Genomic DNA, 19,524 nt, shown 5'->3' on the forward strand with positions numbered 1-19,524 from the left:
CTTCGCCATCTGTGAACTGAATCTGTGACACTGTAAAAACTTCTTCTGTCCATCTCGGTGTGTATCCTTTTTCAAACGTTCCCTTCTTTTTAGTTATCCTAATTCTATCATCAATTGAAAACTTTGGTTTTACGGACTCTGATCGTGCATTTCCATTTAGATTTAACCAAACAATATTTTCATTCTTTTTATCGCTAGCTGCAACTGGTGTCATTTTAATTAAAGAATGCTTTGTGCTATTGTATTTATTTACCATTTTATCTAAAACGTCAATATATTTTCTAGTAGAATTAGCTGAAAAATACTTAAACATTTTATTTTTTATTGTTCTATTCCAACATTCAACTATATAACTGTTTTCTTCATTTTCAGTTGAATATAACTCAACACTTAACGCTTTAACATGATTATTATAAAATTCTAAGCCTTTATATACGCACATTTTTTGACACCTTCTTTCTTTTACTTAATGCATTAGCAACATCGACTCCAGTTTTACTCTTCAATGGAACAATCAGGGCCGTGCACAGGATTTGGGGGCCCCGAGCATCCTTCAGTTTAGGGGCCCACCCCCTTTACTCCACAAAAAAAAAAGGCCTGCTTAAATTTTTTTATTATATTACTGGAATATAAGTATAATTAAATAGTCCAGCTGTTGCTTCTTACAATATTATTTTTCTTGTCTTTTGTTTAGCAAACTTTTCAATCACATCATCGAAATCAATATTTTTTGCTAATAGACACTCGATACTCAAAATGGCGAGGTCACTTGTTCGTTCTTGTCCCATAGTTGAGCGCAAATAATTCTTGATGAGCTTCAATTTACTGAATGAACGCTCACTTGAAGCCTCTGTCACTGGAATTGAAGCAAAAATACGCAATGCAATTACTATATTTCTCCAAGAAAAAGAGTTCTCCAAGCTTCATTTCAGAAATTTTGTTTAATAAGTCAAATGGGGCAAGAGGTTCCTTTACAAAATTTGCAGTATGAATTTGTTTTATGTGAAGCAATTCTTCAGTCAGCTCATTTGCGGTCACATCACAAGAATATTTTTGCGAAAAATGTGAGCAAGCACTCTTGATTTCTGCTTCAGACAGTTTTTGATACTTCCACAAAAAAGAGAATATAGAAAGGATTTCTTGAATTGCTGTGAAACGTGCAGTAAGTCCACCAATTACAGAATCAAAAATGTGATATAAAACCGTTCTCCGAAATGTTGCCTCCTCTCCTGATTCTGCTTCTGTTAATTCCGTAATTTGTTCATCACCTTTAATTTGCTCCCCAAAAAAACTTTTGCGTTTCACTTTTCTGTGGATTGGAAATTCAGAACTGATTTTTGCAACATCTGCAACTAACTTGGCTTCTTCTAAAATTGTAGGCCATTCCTCCCGAACAGATTTGAGTTGACTAATCAATTCTTCAATATTTTCCACCTCAATATCAATAGTTGCTTTTCTTGCCTGAATGACCTGGTTGCAGCGGTCAATCAATGTGAGAACTTTCAGCCAAATTCCAGACATGAGAACACATTTGAAGGAGCTCATATATTTTAGGGCACCTCTAATCTCAGTTTTTGCTTTAGGCGTGAGATTCAAGCTCTTAACTTCTTTCAAAGATTCAATGATTTGGCTCAAGTGATTATAGAAAGGGCGAATGCTGTCAAGTCTCTCAGTCCGTCGTGTTCCTGATTGTCCATGCAAAGACACACCGTGAAGTCTCTTTTGCAATATTTTCCAGCGTTGCGGACTAGCAGAAAAGATCGTATATACGGTTTGAACAGTTCCAAAGAAAGTCTCAGCATCTGTACAGCTTGAGGCAGCATTCTGTCCACACAAATTCAATGAATGACAACCACAGGGTGAGAATACAGACAATGGATTCTTCTTTTGTAGGATTGCTTGAACACCCTTATATTTTCCTGACATGTTGACTCCATTGTCATAGCCTTGGCCACGGCAGTCTTCAAAACAAATTTTTAATGTTTCCAAAGTTTCCAGAATTAATTCCGCAATATCAGATCCAGTCTTCTTGGCACAATCTGCAAAGATCAAAAACCGCTCTTCAATTAAAAATTTTCCAGGTTCTTTTTCATGTACATATCGAATGACAAACGAACTTTGTTCAGTATGGCTCACATCAGGAGTGGCATCAACCATAATTGAAAAATGATTTGCAGACTTGCACTCTTCTATAATTTGCCTGCGAACCTCAGCTGCACAAAGGCCAATGAATTCATTTTGAGAACGATTTGACAAGTAATGCGCCTGAAGACGTTGACCCTTGTTCTGTGATTGTTTAACTTTTATCACATGTTCCTTAAGAATTGCGTCATAATGCGAAACCAGTTCCAGCAATCCTAAGAAATTTCCATTATGAGAATCTCCAATTAGGTCAGATTTTCCACGAATAGCCAATCCACGTTCACCAAGAAACAGAATCACATCCAAGATTCGTTCCAAGATTTTTCTCCAGGTGTCAGCTTCATTGAGAATTTGGCGATTCATCAAATGTTCAATTGACTGATCAGTTTTCATTCGAGCTTCCAATTCACGCCACTGAATGTAGCATTGTTTATGGATTTTCGAATGCTCATGTTCAGGAATTCCACTGATGAGATTCTTCCACTTCTTTTCATATCCCCATCCTCCAATCATTGCAAGGGATGAAGTCATGTGTGGAAGTTGATTTCTAGGTAAAAATAATCGGTATGGAAAACAAAACAATGCTGTCTTTGCTGGGCTAAATACGAGCCAATCCCGCGAGAAGGATTCCCCATTCGGCATTCTGCTTTTCAAAACTGACATTGGAAATATGTGATTTCCATTATCTTTTGGCATATCCAGTGGGAAAGGAATGTGACCAGCCATGACAAACTTTTCCAGCTGAGAAGGGGAGAAATTTTCTGTTTCAAATTCACCAATGTCAAATGGCTGCAACAATGCTGGTCCATCATTGCTAGTGGTCCTTGTAGAAGCATTATCACTACCATTAATTTGACAGTCTTCAAAAGTGGCTAATTTCTCTATACTGCCAGCACTATAACCAGAAACAGAAGATTGGATACTACCGTCATATTTTTGCTTCGTTGAGCTAGTGTAAAGGGCATCTGATGTTTTAGGAGTAGTTGTAATTCCAACATCAAATAATGTTTGCCTTCCTTTTTGTAGAGCCGCTTTTTTTACTTTACTGATTTTTAACTTTGATGCACCAGATGGATAGGTGCGTTTCATTTTTATTTTTTTAAATACTTTCGTCTAATAGATATATATACATATATACTGATATATATATATATATATATATATATATATATATATATATATATATATATATATATATATATATATATATATATATATATATATATATATATATATATATATTTATGTATATATGTATATATATCTATATATATACATATATACATAAATATATATATATATACATATATATATACACATATATATATATTTATATATATATATATATATATATATATATATATATATATATATATATATATATATATATATTTATATATATATAAGAACATATATTTGTATATACAAACATATGTATATATATACATAATATACATATGTATATATATAAATGTATATATATACATATGTTTGTATATATATATATATATATATATATATATATATATATATATATATATATATATATATATATATACACGATTAAATAATTAATACAAAATTTATATATATAATTAATCACAAAAATGAAAAAATTAAATTTATTTTTATTAATCTATAAATTAAATTGTACAATCAAGCAAATCGCCTGTATAAAAACTAGTCCAAATACGCCATTTTTAAAATAAGATTTAAACACATTATAACTTTTCCCGCTAAATTCAAGATAAGCATATAGATAAGATTTAAACAAAAGCTCTTCCGCAGGGATCTTCTATAAATTACGCAACGCTAAATTTATTTTTAAAAAAATTATTAGATCTCAAGCTCATTTTTGAGGCAATTTTCATTAAACTTAATGAGCTATTTTTATTTTTTATGTAAGTTAAAGCTCTTGATGGGGAAAAAGAGAAGGAAAAAAAAACCTGGAATGTTATTGCCGCTGTTGGGGGCCCCGAGCAATTTGCTCGGGTGACTTACGCTCTGCACATTTCTGGGAACAATTCATCCATATTTTGAAAAAAACATCTATTACCATTAATAAGTATTTTATACCATCATTGAATTTGGAAAAAAATTGCATGTCAACTAAATCAGCAGCCCATATTTCATCGATTCCATTTACAATAACTTTTCTTTTTCTGAAATGATTTACAACTGGTCTATGAAGTTCGTTTGCAAGTTTGTCAGTCCATTTCAATTCTTTATCCTTATCTTTTTTACTAATCGTTGTTAGTTTTTTTCAACACCTAATTTATGTGGGTTCAAAGAACCTAGCCCAAACTTTGCTTTAGATGATATAATAGGTTTTATAATACCTCGCTCAATTTTTTCACGTATTGTCGGATTTTTTATAGCATCCATTTCTTCGATCATAATTTTATCAACTAAATTTCTTTTTGCAGTATCATCGAAGTATTTATAAACAAGATCGCAATGGTAAGCTGCATTATCAACTCTATCAACAGGTTTACTCCATTCTTTATATGCATCAGTAGAAGTTAATCATTCATCTAAATTAGTACAAGGACCTGCAAAGTTCCTACCAGGTAAATGCATCTCACCTGGAAACTTTGACCATGGTAGTTTTATTTTACTTGTTGCTTGTTTTAATAAGCCAACTAAATCGCCTCCTGTTTTTTTTGATACGAATTTAGTTTTTGTTGTTCCACAAACAGTACAAGTTCCACGTTGCATCTTTCTATTGTTTTTACAACATTATGTAAGTTTAGTGAATCTGTTTTGTTTCTACATTTGACACAGTACATTTTTATATATAGAAAAAAATTAAAATCTTAAATATATAAAAATGGATATTATAGATTTGTCATAGAATGCGAATAGCAATAAGAGAAATAATAATAAGTTGTTTCCTAAGAGTATAAGAGGAATTATTGTTGGAAAGTCAGGTTGCGGAAAAACTACTTTATTATTGAATTTACTTTTGAGACCTGGTTGGTTAGACTATAATAATTTACAAGTTTTTGGAAAATCTCTTTTTCAACCAGAATACAAAATATTAAAACAATCTTTTGAAAAAAATTGCCAAAAGAAATTATTCTTGAACTATTTAAGCTACAAGACCTAATAGAAAAATTAAATGTAAACACTGAGCTTACAATTGAAGACATTTCAAAAAATTTAAATGAGAAAACAGATATAGAGTGCAAGTTTTTTGAAACAGCTGAAGATGTACCTGACCCTGAAGATCTAGATATTCATAAGAATAATTTGATGATATTTGATGATTTACAACATAGCAAAATAAGTGTGAAAAGTATTATATAAGAGGAAGACAGTAATGTAGATTGTTTCTATCTTGCACAAAATTGTTACCTAGGCAAACTATACGAGAAAATACAAATTTTATTTGTTTATTTTCACAAGATTCAAAGAATTTAAATCACATTTATAATAAACATGTTTCAAGTGATATGCCAAAAGATGAGTTTAAAATTTTTAGTTAGTTTAGAGGCATATTACAGTTTTCCTAATATTAATTATTTAAACAACAATTTTAGATATAGTGCAAATAATGGATCAACTTGGAAGGATATAAACATTCCAGATGAGTGTTATGAAATTAATGATATAAATAAATATATTCAATTGATTATGACAAGAAACGGTGATGCAAGTTCAGGAGTTGCAAATATTACAATTGAAGGAAATAATAACACATTAAGATCAACTTTAACTATTGCAACTGGTTTTAAAGTTGATTTTTCAACTTCAAATTTAATTAGAACTATTTTTGGTTTTGACTGTGGAGTATTTTCAGCAGGCTCAAGTATATCAACTAATATAGTAAACATATTATATGTTTACTATATTAGTTGTTTAATAATAGGATCATCGTATATAAATGAAGAAACTAATAACGTTATATATTCATTTTTTCCAACTGTAGGTCCTGGTTATAAAATTGCTCTAGAGCCGTATAACTTAATTTATTTACCAGTAACACTAAAAACAATATCAAAAATGGAAAAATGAATTGCTTGATCAAAATGGAAATCTTTTGAATTTACGAGGAGATGAAGTAACTATTACATTTCATAAAAAAGAAGTAAAATAATTTTTTATATTATATATAAAAATGAGTAATATTAAATTTAATTAATTTAATTAACTAATTAATACTAATATTAAAATAAATGTATCGCAAGGGTAATTAGAAAAACTTAAAAAAGCAATTGAAGATGGGTATGGAGCTAGTATTAAGTTATCACATTCAGATCTTAATGGCGAGCATGTATTAGCTGTAACAAAAACACAACTGAATAGAGTTAAAAGAGCATATAAAAAAGGTACGGGTGTAATAATTAATTTAAGTAAAACACAACTAGCACACAATTCTCAATTAGAGGGAGGATTTATTGGTGCATATTTTCCTTTACTTGGTACAGCTGGAAAATTTTTATTATCAAGCGTTGCTCCGGCACTTGCAACAGGTTTATTAACAGGAGTAGGTTCAGCAGCTGGATCAGCTGTGGTTGATAAAATTGCTGGAAGGGGTATTGTGTACTTAAAAAAGGATGGAAAAGGAGTTAAAATGACAGCTGCAGGTAATGGTTTATATTTAAGACCATGGAGTAAAGGAGGTTCTGTAGGTGATAGATTGTACTTACGTAGCAGGGGCGGATCCAGAGGGGTTCAAAGAGTGCTCCAGCACCCGTCAACTTTCAACAAGCAAAGTTTACTATTTTGTTGCATTTTTTTATATATAAAAATTAAATTGTTAAAATATTTTATTCAACTAAAAATTTGCGATTTAATTTTTTGTGAAGGATGTCGAAAATAATTATCTTTGTTGTTGTGTTAACGCTAGCGTATTTTATATATATTTAAGTTTCGACTAGGAAACTCCAGTATAGTCGCTTTCTGATTCGCCTGCTCCCCTCAGAATTATTTTTGATTGGCCTGCACCCCTCAGAAGCTATTTTTGATTGGCTTGGTTTCTTAAGCTAATCAAAACTGGTTCTGAGGGGTGCTGACCCAATCAGAAAGATCTCTGAAGGGTGCAAGCCAATCACGCATAAATCAGAAAAAAGGGTTTTCACTAAGCTTTTGGTTAACTCGTAGGTTAAGTGTTCTAATCATGGCGGATTCAATGCTTCAAATCATTTTAAAATGTATTTTAGATGAAAATAGGTTTCAATCAGAAAAGGGATCGTTTTTATCTAATGTTTTTGTCGAAGCTCATAATACTATTAGAGAAAAATTTTTGTATAATGAAAATCTAAACGAAGTGTATTGCATAAAATATGCAAAGTTTCAAATATACAGTTTCCCTTATCTCAATCATTTCGAGCAGAAAGCGATTTTCAACCAGTGAGATAATAATTTGTTTCTTAAATAATTATATTAATTTAAAATTAAAAAAACAAACGAAATATTTATATGTGTGTGTGCGTGTGTGTGTGTGTGTGTGTGTGTGTGTGTGTGTGTGTGTGTGTGTGTGTGTGTGTGTGTGTGTGTGTGTTTGTGTATGTTTGTGTGTGTTGATTAATGGTTAAAATAATAGCAAATAAAGAAATCATAAATAACTTTTTTTGCTTAAACATTTTACTACAAACTTATATTTATTTTAAGCTGAAAGATGTGTAAAATTTTGTCCTAGGTGCTTAAAATTTAAAAACATATTTTTCTAGTAAAACTGTGTTCATGCTTAAGTATAATATATTTATATCATATTTCAAGGAGAAAATAATCAGTTATGTTATAATTTATTTTATGTTTGAATAATACCAAAATTACATTTAGCAAATGATTTACCAGTAAGTTATTTTATGACTTAAAATTGTGTAATAATTATTTTGTGGCATAACAAAATTAAATTATGTTACCTCGCTCATGTTAATTTTTTGTTTTTTTTATTAGAACTTCTCCAAACGGAAACTGTTTATTTAATGCTTGTTCTATATCATTAATTGGAAACGAATCGGAAATCGGAAAACGAATTGGAAAAGAATACTTTAGATGTTTGACCGGTATCGAATTATATACAAATGCAGATTTTTATTCAAACCATCCAATTATTTTTTCTCAAACTGATGTTACCGAATCTCGAAGAATTGATGAAAACACAGCTTTTTCTATTATTTTTTCCCAAAAAGCATATAATTCTTTTTGTAAAAATAATAGAACACTAAGTTTCATATCAGAGTCTATCAATGTTGCAACAAATTATTCTTATTCCTCGTTTCTTATTTTGTGTGCTCTCTCAAGTGTTGTTGGAATACCAATCGAATCATATTATCCTATAGAAAAGGATAGAAATGAAATAGAAAAAACTGTTTATGAAATATTTTTCAATTGCACTGTTAGACCACCTGTTGAACATTCTTTAAGCACATCTGTAAAAAAAATACACACACTTCGTTGCTCATCAGTTATTGCAGGTTTTAAACAGACCTCTAATATATTTGTAAACAAAGATCACTTTGTTCCTTTAATATCTTTAAAATGTATTCCTAAAAAATACCAAGTTCCTAATATTTTTGCACCTAAAGTAGTAAAGTTACCTGAAATTAATCAACTTACTTCTTCAAAATCTAATATCCTGTTTCCTGATTCTACTCAGAAAACAGATATTCTAGATTCAGTTAAAATCCTTTCCACTTTAAAAAAAAGAAAACAACTCACAATTGATCAATTTACTATTAAGTCACCTTTTCCTACAGACAAAAAAATTAGTGTTGTATCTTCGCCAATCAAATTAAAAAGTTCTTCCACACTACCGACTGCAGAATGTTCTTCAAAATTTATCCATTCACCGAGTAAGGCAAATTTAAACTCTAAAAGTTGTTCTTCTGCTTTTGGAAATAAATGTGAACTATCCTTTGTTAACAAATACAATATCGGGCTCTATGAATCTTATGGAATTAATAAACTAGGCAATGAAGATAAGTATGATTTATTGAAAAATGTTTATAAGCCAAGCTCTAGTTTTCATTTTGAATCCAATAAATCAGGTCGTTCCTTTCAATCAATCTTCAATCAATTTTGAAATTAATATCTGATTGTGCAGAAAACAGTTTGGTGAATGGGAGAATTGCTATTCCAAAAAATGCAACATATCGCTCTAAAACTACTCAAAATGCTTTGATTAATATTTGTAATGACATTATAGTCTCTAAATTGAAATGTGAAGTTAAAAAAGCTAAATATTTTTCAATATTAGCAGATAAAGCATCTAATGTTAGCAATATGGAACAAATGCCACTTGTATTACGCTTTGTAAATGATAATTGTGAAATTTGTGAACTATTTTTTGGTTTTATTCCTTGCGACTCTACAGAAAGCCAAATTTTGAATAGTATTAAAGATATGGGATTAGAAATGAAATTTTGTGTTGGTCAAGGTTATGACGGTGCTGGAAACATGGCTGGGATGCTGCAATAAGAATAAAAACTATTTATCCCAAAGCATTGTATGTTCATTGTGGATCTCATGTCCTCAATCTTTTTGTTGCAGATGCCTGTAACATACAAATAGTTAGCAATATGATGTCAAATGTTCGAGTTATATCTCAGTTCTTTAATTCTAGTCCGAAGCGTTTCGATGTTCTGAAAAAAAAATTGAAGAAATGTTTCCAAAAGCTCATCACTCTCGTCTAATAGATGTATGTCATACAAGATGGATTGCCAGAATTGATGGTTTAGATGTGTTTATAGAGGTACTTCCGCCTATAATTAAATGGTTTGAGGTAATGATTAGTAACGATGAAAAGTCTTGGAATCATGACTCAGTGCGTGATGCAAATAGTTATTTCTTTGCTACTAGATCTTTCCAGTTTCTTGTTACTTTAGTAGTGGTGTCTCGCTGTTTAGAAGTAACAAGACCAATTACAAAACAATTTCAATCTCCAAACTTTGATGTTTTTACATCACGTGAAAAAGTAAATTTGTTATATCTTGCTTCACAGCGACTAAGATCAGAAATTGTCACGGTCACGGTGCTTGGTATAGTGAGGCAGTTGTATTGGCAGCTAGTGTTGTTGTAGTGTTTATGAGCACAAGCCTCGTACAATAGGAAAACAGCGAAATCGAAATAATTGTCCAAGTGAATCTATTAATGAGTATTACAAGAAAGTTATTACAATTCCTTTTCTTGACCATTTATCATATTAGATTTAATTACTTTTTTCTAATAGAAACATTGCTGTTTATAATGGATTCTTTGCAATGCCAACTAACGTTTTAAATGATGCTGAATGGAGAAGCAACTTTCTTCTTTTTTTAAATGAGTATGAGGATGAACTTCCGGAACCACGTTATATCATGACCGAATTGAACATGTAGGAAGATTATTGGCGTAGTTTTAAAAATTCTTTTCCAACTACTCTAACCAAACTCCTTCCTCTTATTGATAGAATAACTTTTCCTAATATATTCATCTTAATTCAAATTCTTGCAACTATTCCAGTAACAACATGCACTTGCGAAAGATCAATCTCTGTTTATTCGTCGTTTAAAAACCTATCTACGTAGCATAATGTCACAGAATAGATTTAATAGTCTTGCTTTAATGCACGTTCACCAAGATATCAGCATTGATGCAAATGAAGTGATTGATTGTTTTGCCAGGAAAAATCCTTATAATGAAACCAATTTAAACTGTTATATTTAATAATATAATATAAATATATTGTTTACTATTTTATATATTTAATAGTGTTATGGCGTATTAAATGACGTACAAATATGATGCATGACTTTAGTTAAAAAGTGAACTTTTTTTAATGCTGTAATTTAAATAGTGGTCCTAATAAGTTCTGCAGTTTTTTTTTGTTTTTATAAAATTATTTTTTTTTATTAATTATAAAATTATACTTCAGAAAATATATGCAGTAGAATCTTGTTAAGTCTGACTCTCAAGGGGAATAGATAAATAGTCAGACAAGGGGAATAGATAAATAGTCAGACAAGGGGAATGTCAGAGTATGTATAGAAAGTTCAATGGGAACTGAAAATCTTACTTAGTAAAAGTTTGACTTATCAAACTTAATTATAAAGTTTTCATTATACTAATTTATTGCTAGTTATAATTATAGTTTAATTATAATTAAAGTTTAATTATAACTGGATTTACAAATAAGTCTGTTATTACATTTTTATTTATATTTTTGGGGAATATTCTTGGAAAATAAATGGTCCCAGAACATCATGAAACTTATATTTTATTATAGTTACATTATTTTGTTTATAAACAGTGTTATATAATGTTATTAAATCTATTCACTAATATTAATGTGTTTAGTGTAAAAGTTTATTATTATTTTTATTACAATTAATAAATAATTATTGTGCATAATTATATATTTTAAGTATATTATGTGCATAAATTTATTATATCATAGTATTAATAATTATTTTTAATAGTGAGTTGTAATACAATTGTGTTATAATTGCAATATAATGTGCATGACGCAGGTGTTTTTAGAAGTTAAACTAGATGGTTACTTTATATATTTCTAAGTTTCTGTTTATAAATCATATTAGAAGCAAAATTTGGATAGTTCCATTGAAACTAGATTTTTATTAACAATTTCTGAATTCATTGAAACTAGATTTTTATTAACAACAATTGAAATATGGTTTTAATTTAGTATAGTTTCATGGTTTGAAATTTACTATATTAGTCATAAGCTAACAGGTTAGAAAAATAAATTTAGCACGGTTATGGAAAGAAATTTGTTTACTTTTAACATTTCAAAACTGGGTTTTATTGTTCAATTCTTATGCCATTACTAGTTCATGTTATATGTCATAAAAATAATTGTGTATTCAATGTTTGGGTTCATGAAATTAAACCCCGTTTATTCGGCAGGCGAGAGTAATTATTTTTATTATCATTTTTATTAGCGGTAACTCTGTTATTGAATTGTTAATGATATAAAAGTCAATTACTGCTAATAAAATTAAGTTGCTGCATTATTTTGCATACAAAATACTATTATGGAAATAAAATAGATATGTTAATAAGAATTGTAACCTTCTTTATCTGATTATTTAATCAAAATACGGGCAGTTTAAAGGGTATAAAAAGATGGACAGACAGGTAAAAGATCCAGAGGGATATAGCCTTTTCTTTTGTTAAAAAAGAGGTTGAAAATTTAAAAAGTTGATGAAAAATATAGTCAAACTAAGTACGTATTCGTTGCCTTGAACACCTCTTAAACAAACTTGTACGCTTTTGGGCGACTCTCTCCCCCGTACTTTATAAAAACCTTTTTTTATGACCCCCCCTCCTTCGCAAAGCGCGCAGAGGGGGGTAATGAACATATCTTCGAAGTATACTGCGAAGATATGTTCATTACCCCCCCCCCCCCCCCTCAAAAATGGAGTATTAGCAAATGGTGAATTTGGTCCTAATAATAAACCTGATCCTGTTGATATATATCCATTTCCACTACGCAGGGGCGGATCTAGCTTTTTTTTTAAGGGGTGCTGAGCAAATATGTACTAGTACTAGTACATATTTGCTCACTGTTTTATATATTTAATAGAGTGTTATGGCGTATTAAATGAAGTACTAATATGATGCATGACTTTAGTTAAAAAGTGAACTTTTTTTAATGCTGTAATTTAAATAGTGGTCCTAGAAAGTTCTGCAGTTTTTTTTGTATTTTTTAATTATAAAATTATGATGTTTCATAATGTTCTGGGACCATTTATTTTCCAAGAATATTCCCTAAAAATATAAATATAAATGTAATAACAGACTTATTTGTAAATCCAGTTATAATTCACCATTTGCTAATATTCCATTTTTGAATATGATTCTGTGATTTTTCGAATTTTTTTATATGTATAATATAATGCCAAGAAATAATCCACCAATACATAAATTTATAAACAAATATATACCAGATGAACCTATAACAATACTTCTTCATTCTAAGGTACACAAAGATTTAGGAGCACCCTTCAGTATTAATAAATGAGAATAAATATGAAATATTTGCACAACACGACATTACAATAAAATCTCTTTCAAATCAATATATTCTTTTAAAGTTTGGTGTAGTAATTAATGAAGGTTATGCGTTAGTTTCATTAAAAGATGAACTTAAATTAAAAATGTTAAGTTTGCAAAACTCTGTAATATCAGAGACTGTTGATGATATTGTAGTAAATGTTGTTAATAATTCTAATTTTGATGTATTGATTAAAAAAGGAGATAGTTTTGTTAATTTGTTGTAAATATTTTTTTTTGTTGATATTTTTTAAAAAATAATTTTTTTTACTTATTGAAAATGGGGGAATATAAATATGTTTACACAACTCTTCCAGGTGCACCTGATGAAAATCAGTCACCTGTTGAAAACCAAACTCATATATATCGTCTAAATAAAATTAATGAGATTCAAAAATAAATCGAGAGTGATAGAGAAAAGAGGATTATGATAAGTAAAAAGTATCATAGAGTTGCAAAAATAATTTCAGAAGTTAATAATTTTTTTTTTTTTTCTTTAGTTTACAATTATTAATCGTAATATAACAATACATAAACTTGGTATCTGAAAGAAGATCCAAAGATCTTGTCGTCAGAACCATATAAAATATATCAAACGTGTATATATAATATAATAAAAGTACAATTGATTTAATAATTATTAACAATGTAGAATAAACAAAAACAGAAAATAATTTTACATTTCAAAAATATTTATATATATTGTCAGAAAGAATAAAGTTTTTTAAATTAGTTTTAAAAACAGAAAACGAAATTGACAAATCAAAATTTGGAACAACAATTTTGTTCCATAAATACGGTGCTCGATAGTTTATGCAAAATTGATTAAACTTTGTTTGACAAAAGGGTTCAATTATTAAATTATTATTTCGTAAAGTATATTTGTTTATAGCTTTATGGGTAAGAAGATCTTTAAAAATGAACAATGGTTGTTCACTTTTACAACGAAACATAAAACATAAAATATTATAGACATTGAGTTCGTAAACGTTAAGTGCTTTAACGTTTTTAAACAAAATATTAGAATGAGAAAAACGATTTTCAAAACATATTAAACGCATTGCGTGTTTCTGACGATGGCAGAGATTTCGTAACTTACTTTTAGAGGTACTTTCCCAAACAATATTGGCATAATTTATATAGCTATGAATAAATGAGTAGTAGAGTTGAATTAAATTTTGTTTATTTAGATAGTATCTGACCTTATATAGAATTCCAATACTTTTGGCCAATTTAGTAGAAATAAAGTCGATATGATACTTCCATGTAATATTTTCATCATTGTAAATGCCTAAAAATCTTGTGACCGACTCCTTTTTTATTTCAATTTTATCAATAAAAAGTTTAGGTAAGTTATTTGGTTAAAAACGCTTTTTTGCGAGGGAGTGGAAAAGGATCCATTTTGTTTTGTCAATGGAGATGTGATTGAGTTCTTTATTCATATTTGAAAAAAGCTCATAAATGTCACTGTTTGACAAAAATAAACTAGTATCGTCCGCAAAAATGATACTCATAAGGTTAGAAGCTTTATTTAAATCATTTATATAGACTAAAAACAAAAGTGGGCCTAAAATAGAACCCTGTGGAACACCACATTTTATGTCAATTAATTTTTCATTTTGAAAATAATCTCCATAGAAAACAAATTGTTTTCTATTTGTTAAGTAACTTTTATACCAATTTATTAATTTAATTGGTAATTGTATGTTCTATTGTATATAATTCTTTCTAAAATTTTCGAGAAGGTTGAAAGAAGAGATAGGGCGATAATTACTAATATTTGATTTTTTTCCGTCTTTGTAAATTGGAGTAACTTTAGCTATTTTTAATTGGTCAGGGAATACGCCTTGTTGTATAGATGTCCTGAAGACTTTATAAAGAATACATTTTAAATTTTCAAAGCAATCTATGACTATGTTGCCATTTATTTCGTCCGCACCTGTAGCTTTGTTTCTTTTAAGAGATTTGTAAGCTCTCTCAAACTCATCAAAAGATAAGTCAGAATATAAATTATCTATAAAAAGCGAATTATTTATAGGCTCTAGGAAATCACCAGAAGTTTTTTCCGTAATAGGAATTTTATTTGCTAATTTAGTTCCTATATCAATAAAATATTTATTCAACTCGTTTGCAATTTCGTTTGGTTCATATATATTTGTTTTATTTATTTTAATTACTTTAGGAAGGTAGTTTGAATTTGTTTTTTGTTTTCCTGTTATTTCTTTTAACGTTCTCCAAGTATTTTTTAAGTCGTTTTTAAATTTACTAATTAAATTTGAATAATAATTTTTTTTAAGTTTTTTACGAATTTTTTCAAATAAATGTTGGTAATTTTTATATTTTTGTTGGTTTTCATCTGATTTTGTTTTTAAATATTTTATATATAGTTTCTGTTTGATTTTAGAGGATTTTCTAAGTCCTTTGGTAATCCAAGGACTATTCAAGGTTGTTTTTTTTGTTATTTGTTCACAAAGTGGAAATTTGCATTGTATATTGAGAAGAAAGTATCAAAGAACTTATTATATATTGTATTTGCGTCATCACTAAAGTTAATATGTTTCCAATGCAGAAGTGATAATTGATATTGAAAGGATTTTATATTGTTTTTGTTGAAGACACGTTTTTTTAATATATTTTGTCTTTCGGGGTTATTAGAGGATACAATATGAATTGTAAGAAAAATGGGGAAACGAGCGGATATGTCGGTTTTTATAATTCCTTTTTGTAATTTCTTATTATAAATATCTGTTGTAAAAATATTATCAATCAACGTCGTTGAAGTTTTGGTTATTCTAGTAGGGCGATTAATTAAAGGAAGAGCTCCTGCCATAAATATTTCATCATAAAAACTTTTTACTTTTTTATCTTTACTATAAATTAGACAGTTTATGTTGAAATCTCCAATTATAAAAGTAATTTTGTTTTCTTTGCTATCTTTGTGAATGATATTACGCTGTAAAAAGAAACTAAGATTTTCAAACGCGCCATCTGGTGGTCTATAACAGCAGCTTAATAGAATACTTTTTTTTTAATTGTTTAAAATATCAATAGTTACGATTTCTTTATCCCCGTCAGAAAGGCACATATCATTCCTAATGTAATATACAATGTGTTCCTTAACGTAAATCAGAACTCCTCCACCCCGTTTATTTGTTTGTCTTTCTAACAAAATTGTTTCAAAACCTGGAAGATGGAAAATATAATTATTTTTAAACTCATTCGAAGAAACCCATGTTTCTGTTAAGCAAATTATATTAAAAATATTTTCAGTTTCATCTAAAAAATCACAAAACTTTTCAAAATTTTTATTTAGACTTCTAAAATTAATGTGAAGGACTCTGATTTTTTGATTTTCAGTGCCGTTTTTATATAGAAATTCTTTTAACTTATTGGGATAAAGATAAGAACAACGTGTGTTCACATCATTAAAAAGTTGACATCTGGATCTGAATTAAGATCTGATTTTAAGTATTTATCATGAAAATTAAAAGTTAAGGATTTGTAGTCATCCATTTTTATTTTTAAATTTGATTATAGAATATTAAAAGAATTCCTTTATAATTATAGGTCACGCGTAATTAATTTATTGTAAGTTACTTTAGCAAACTTACCTTTCGCTCTCAATTCCTTCGCTTCTTTGAAAAGCTTTCTTCGTAAATTTATTGTAAAATCGCTAAAGTCTTCGTTAACGTACAACCGCTCGTTCCAAAGCTTCATCGTCGTATATTTGTTTAACACTAGGGCTTTGTCTTTGTAGTTTTGAATAATGCATTACTAGCAAGCACTATGACACTTGGAACTATTGGAGTTGGCTTTTTAGCAACAATAACTGCAGCACCAGTAGTTATTGCATGCGAGGGCGCAGCATTAGAAGCATGTGTTTTATCATTAATGGGAGGGCAAGTTAATAAAAAATTAAATTTAAAAGCAGAAAAGCATGAAAAGATTAAAGTAGTTGCTGATTCAAAACTAAATACAATAAGTGACCATATTTCTAAAGCTTTAGCAGATGGATTTATAAATGAAAGTGAATTTAAACTTATACTTAACGAACTTGAAAAACTTAAAGTCATGCTTGAACAAATTAGAACAAATACAAAAAAATTAGTTTATGAACAAACTAAAGAAGCATTAATTAAACAAGGAATAGATGAGGCAATTAATGTTCTCCAAAGTAGATTCAGTAAAAATGTAGATGTAAAAACACAAAATAATTTATTAAAATAAAACGTCAAAACACATCACATAGATATGTTGCGTTTTTTTATATTTCTTATAAAAAAACAAAATGTCATTTCTAAAAATCCTGAAAAACGAGATAAAATTGTTAAAGAGTTCTTAGATCTTAAAAAAAGAATACAGAATAATAGTTTATATGAAAAGATGGGTGAAACTAATTTACAGTTAGACTTAGAAAATTGTACAAGCCATTAATTAATAGTCAAGATGGAATAAAGGATCACATAAATAAATTGCAAGATCAAACTAATATATTTGCACTAACTTTTTCGAATTCTTATCCTGAAGCAAATAGAGAGATAATGAAATCTGAGTTGACTTGAGTAAACTTGAGTAGACTTGCAAAATTTTTTGTACAATTAGTTTTTTAAGAATTGTCAATTTAAAAAATTTTTTTTATATTGTATATAAAAAAAACAAAACAAAAACAACTTCTGAAATATTAAATTTTACAGAAATGCCAACTGTGGATAATGGAATTGAAAGATTTGAATTCTGTGAATATGAGCCAGCTGCTCGTACAAATCTAAATAGTCCTGGAAATAAGAATCGACGTTCTGACACAAGATATTTACACACTTCCATCTGAAGCTTATCTCTTATTTGAAGGACAACTTGTTAAATTTGCTGATGGAACAGCTTATGCTAATACAGATGCAGTGACGCTGACAAAAAATGGTATTATGCATTTATTTCGTGAAATATCATACCAATTATCAAACCAAAATGTAGAAACTATTAATCACCAAGGTAAAGCAACTACAATGTTAAGAATGCTTAAATACCTAAACGACTTTCAATTAGCGCAAGGATTAAATCAATTGTGGTATAAAGATACTGCAACAACAGCAGTACTTACTGATAACTCAGGGTTTGCATTAAGAAAAGCATACATAATTCAGAAACCAACAACAAAAGGAACATTTTCATTTTGCATACCTTTAAGGCACATTTTTGGATTCTGTTATGATTACGACAAAGTTATTTTTGATTTTAAACATACAATAACTCTTGTAAGAAAAACTGATTATGACGAAATTTTTAAACTTTCTACTGTAGCTGATGCAAAAGTTAATCTTAATAAAATATCATTGTTTATACCACATGTTCTACCAGCAGATGCAGAAAGGTTTAAACTTTTTAATCAAATCGCATCAAAAACGAACATTCCAGTATGTTATTGTCAGCGTCAGTGTGATACTATATCTGTTCAACAATCTACTAGATTTTCTTGGGACGTGTGCACAAGTATAGGTACTGAAAGACCAAGATACGTTATTGTTGCATTTCAAACAAATAAAAGTGGAGACCAAAATACTAATCCCTCAATATTTGATCATTGTGACTTGTCAAATATCTACATTTCTCTTAATTCTGAAAGATATCCTGCTGTTGATTATAATTTATCATTCCCAAATCAGCAATTTTCAAGAGCTTATAGAGATGCAGCAGATAGAGATGATTGGTATAGATAATGGGTTGTTAAACAAAGAATCAATTATGACTGAAGTGAAAGAAGTAAATGATAAAAGACCAGTTGGCAGACCTAGAATACATCCAGTGAAAGAAACAAATGAGAAAAAAACAATCAAGCCTAGAATACATCGTGAAAAACAAGAAAAAATTATAGATCCAAAATATGAAAGATTAAGAACAATTAAGAAAAAACCAGTTACTGTTAAATTAACAAACATGGAAACTGGGGAAATTAAAATATATAAATCATTATATAGTGCTATGCGTGAGACTAAGCATGGATGGAGATATCTTGAATTACGTGATGGAAAAGTTGATAACGGATTTAAGATTGAAATATTAAAATCTGAAAAAAGTTCTGAAAAAGATGCTTATAATAAATGAATAAATAAAATCTTGTTATATAAAAAATGGAAAATAAAAATGTTACAGAATACAATATAACTAAAGAATTACCTAACGATTAATTACCTTTTTTAAATAAAGCAGTTAAAATTGAAAAAGATGGTGAGTTTGAAATAGAAAGAGTTATAAAACCTTCTTATAGAATTGAGGGTGGAAACGTATAGAATGTTTATAATAAATATATGCTTAAAAGATATTTACATGTGCTCTGTAAATTTTTTTAATAAATAAAATCTTGTCATAGAAAAAATGGAAAAT

The 19,524-nt window shown here is 28.8% G+C and overlaps 2 protein-coding genes across 2 annotated transcripts; one reads left to right on the plus strand and one right to left on the minus strand.

Annotated features, from left to right (window-relative positions):
- Positions 1 to 837: 837 nt before the first annotated feature.
- LOC136087890 (zinc finger MYM-type protein 1-like) lies at positions 838 to 3,231 on the minus strand. Its single transcript, XM_065811510.1, has one exon. It carries the CDS (start codon positions 3,229 to 3,231, stop codon positions 838 to 840), a length of 2,394 nt encoding a protein of 797 aa, XP_065667582.1.
- A 14,166-nt stretch (positions 3,232 to 17,397) lies between these two features.
- Positions 17,398 to 18,860, plus strand: LOC136087891 (uncharacterized). Its single transcript, XM_065811511.1, has 2 exons — positions 17,398 to 17,566; positions 17,920 to 18,860. Exons 1-2 carry the CDS (start codon positions 17,398 to 17,400, stop codon positions 18,858 to 18,860), a joined length of 1,110 nt encoding a protein of 369 aa, XP_065667583.1.
- The last annotated feature ends 664 nt before the right edge of the window (positions 18,861 to 19,524 follow it).

This window comes from Hydra vulgaris, chromosome 12 (genome assembly GCF_038396675.1).
Source record: "Hydra vulgaris chromosome 12, alternate assembly HydraT2T_AEP".
Lineage (NCBI taxonomy): Eukaryota > Metazoa > Cnidaria > Hydrozoa > Anthoathecata > Hydridae > Hydra > Hydra vulgaris.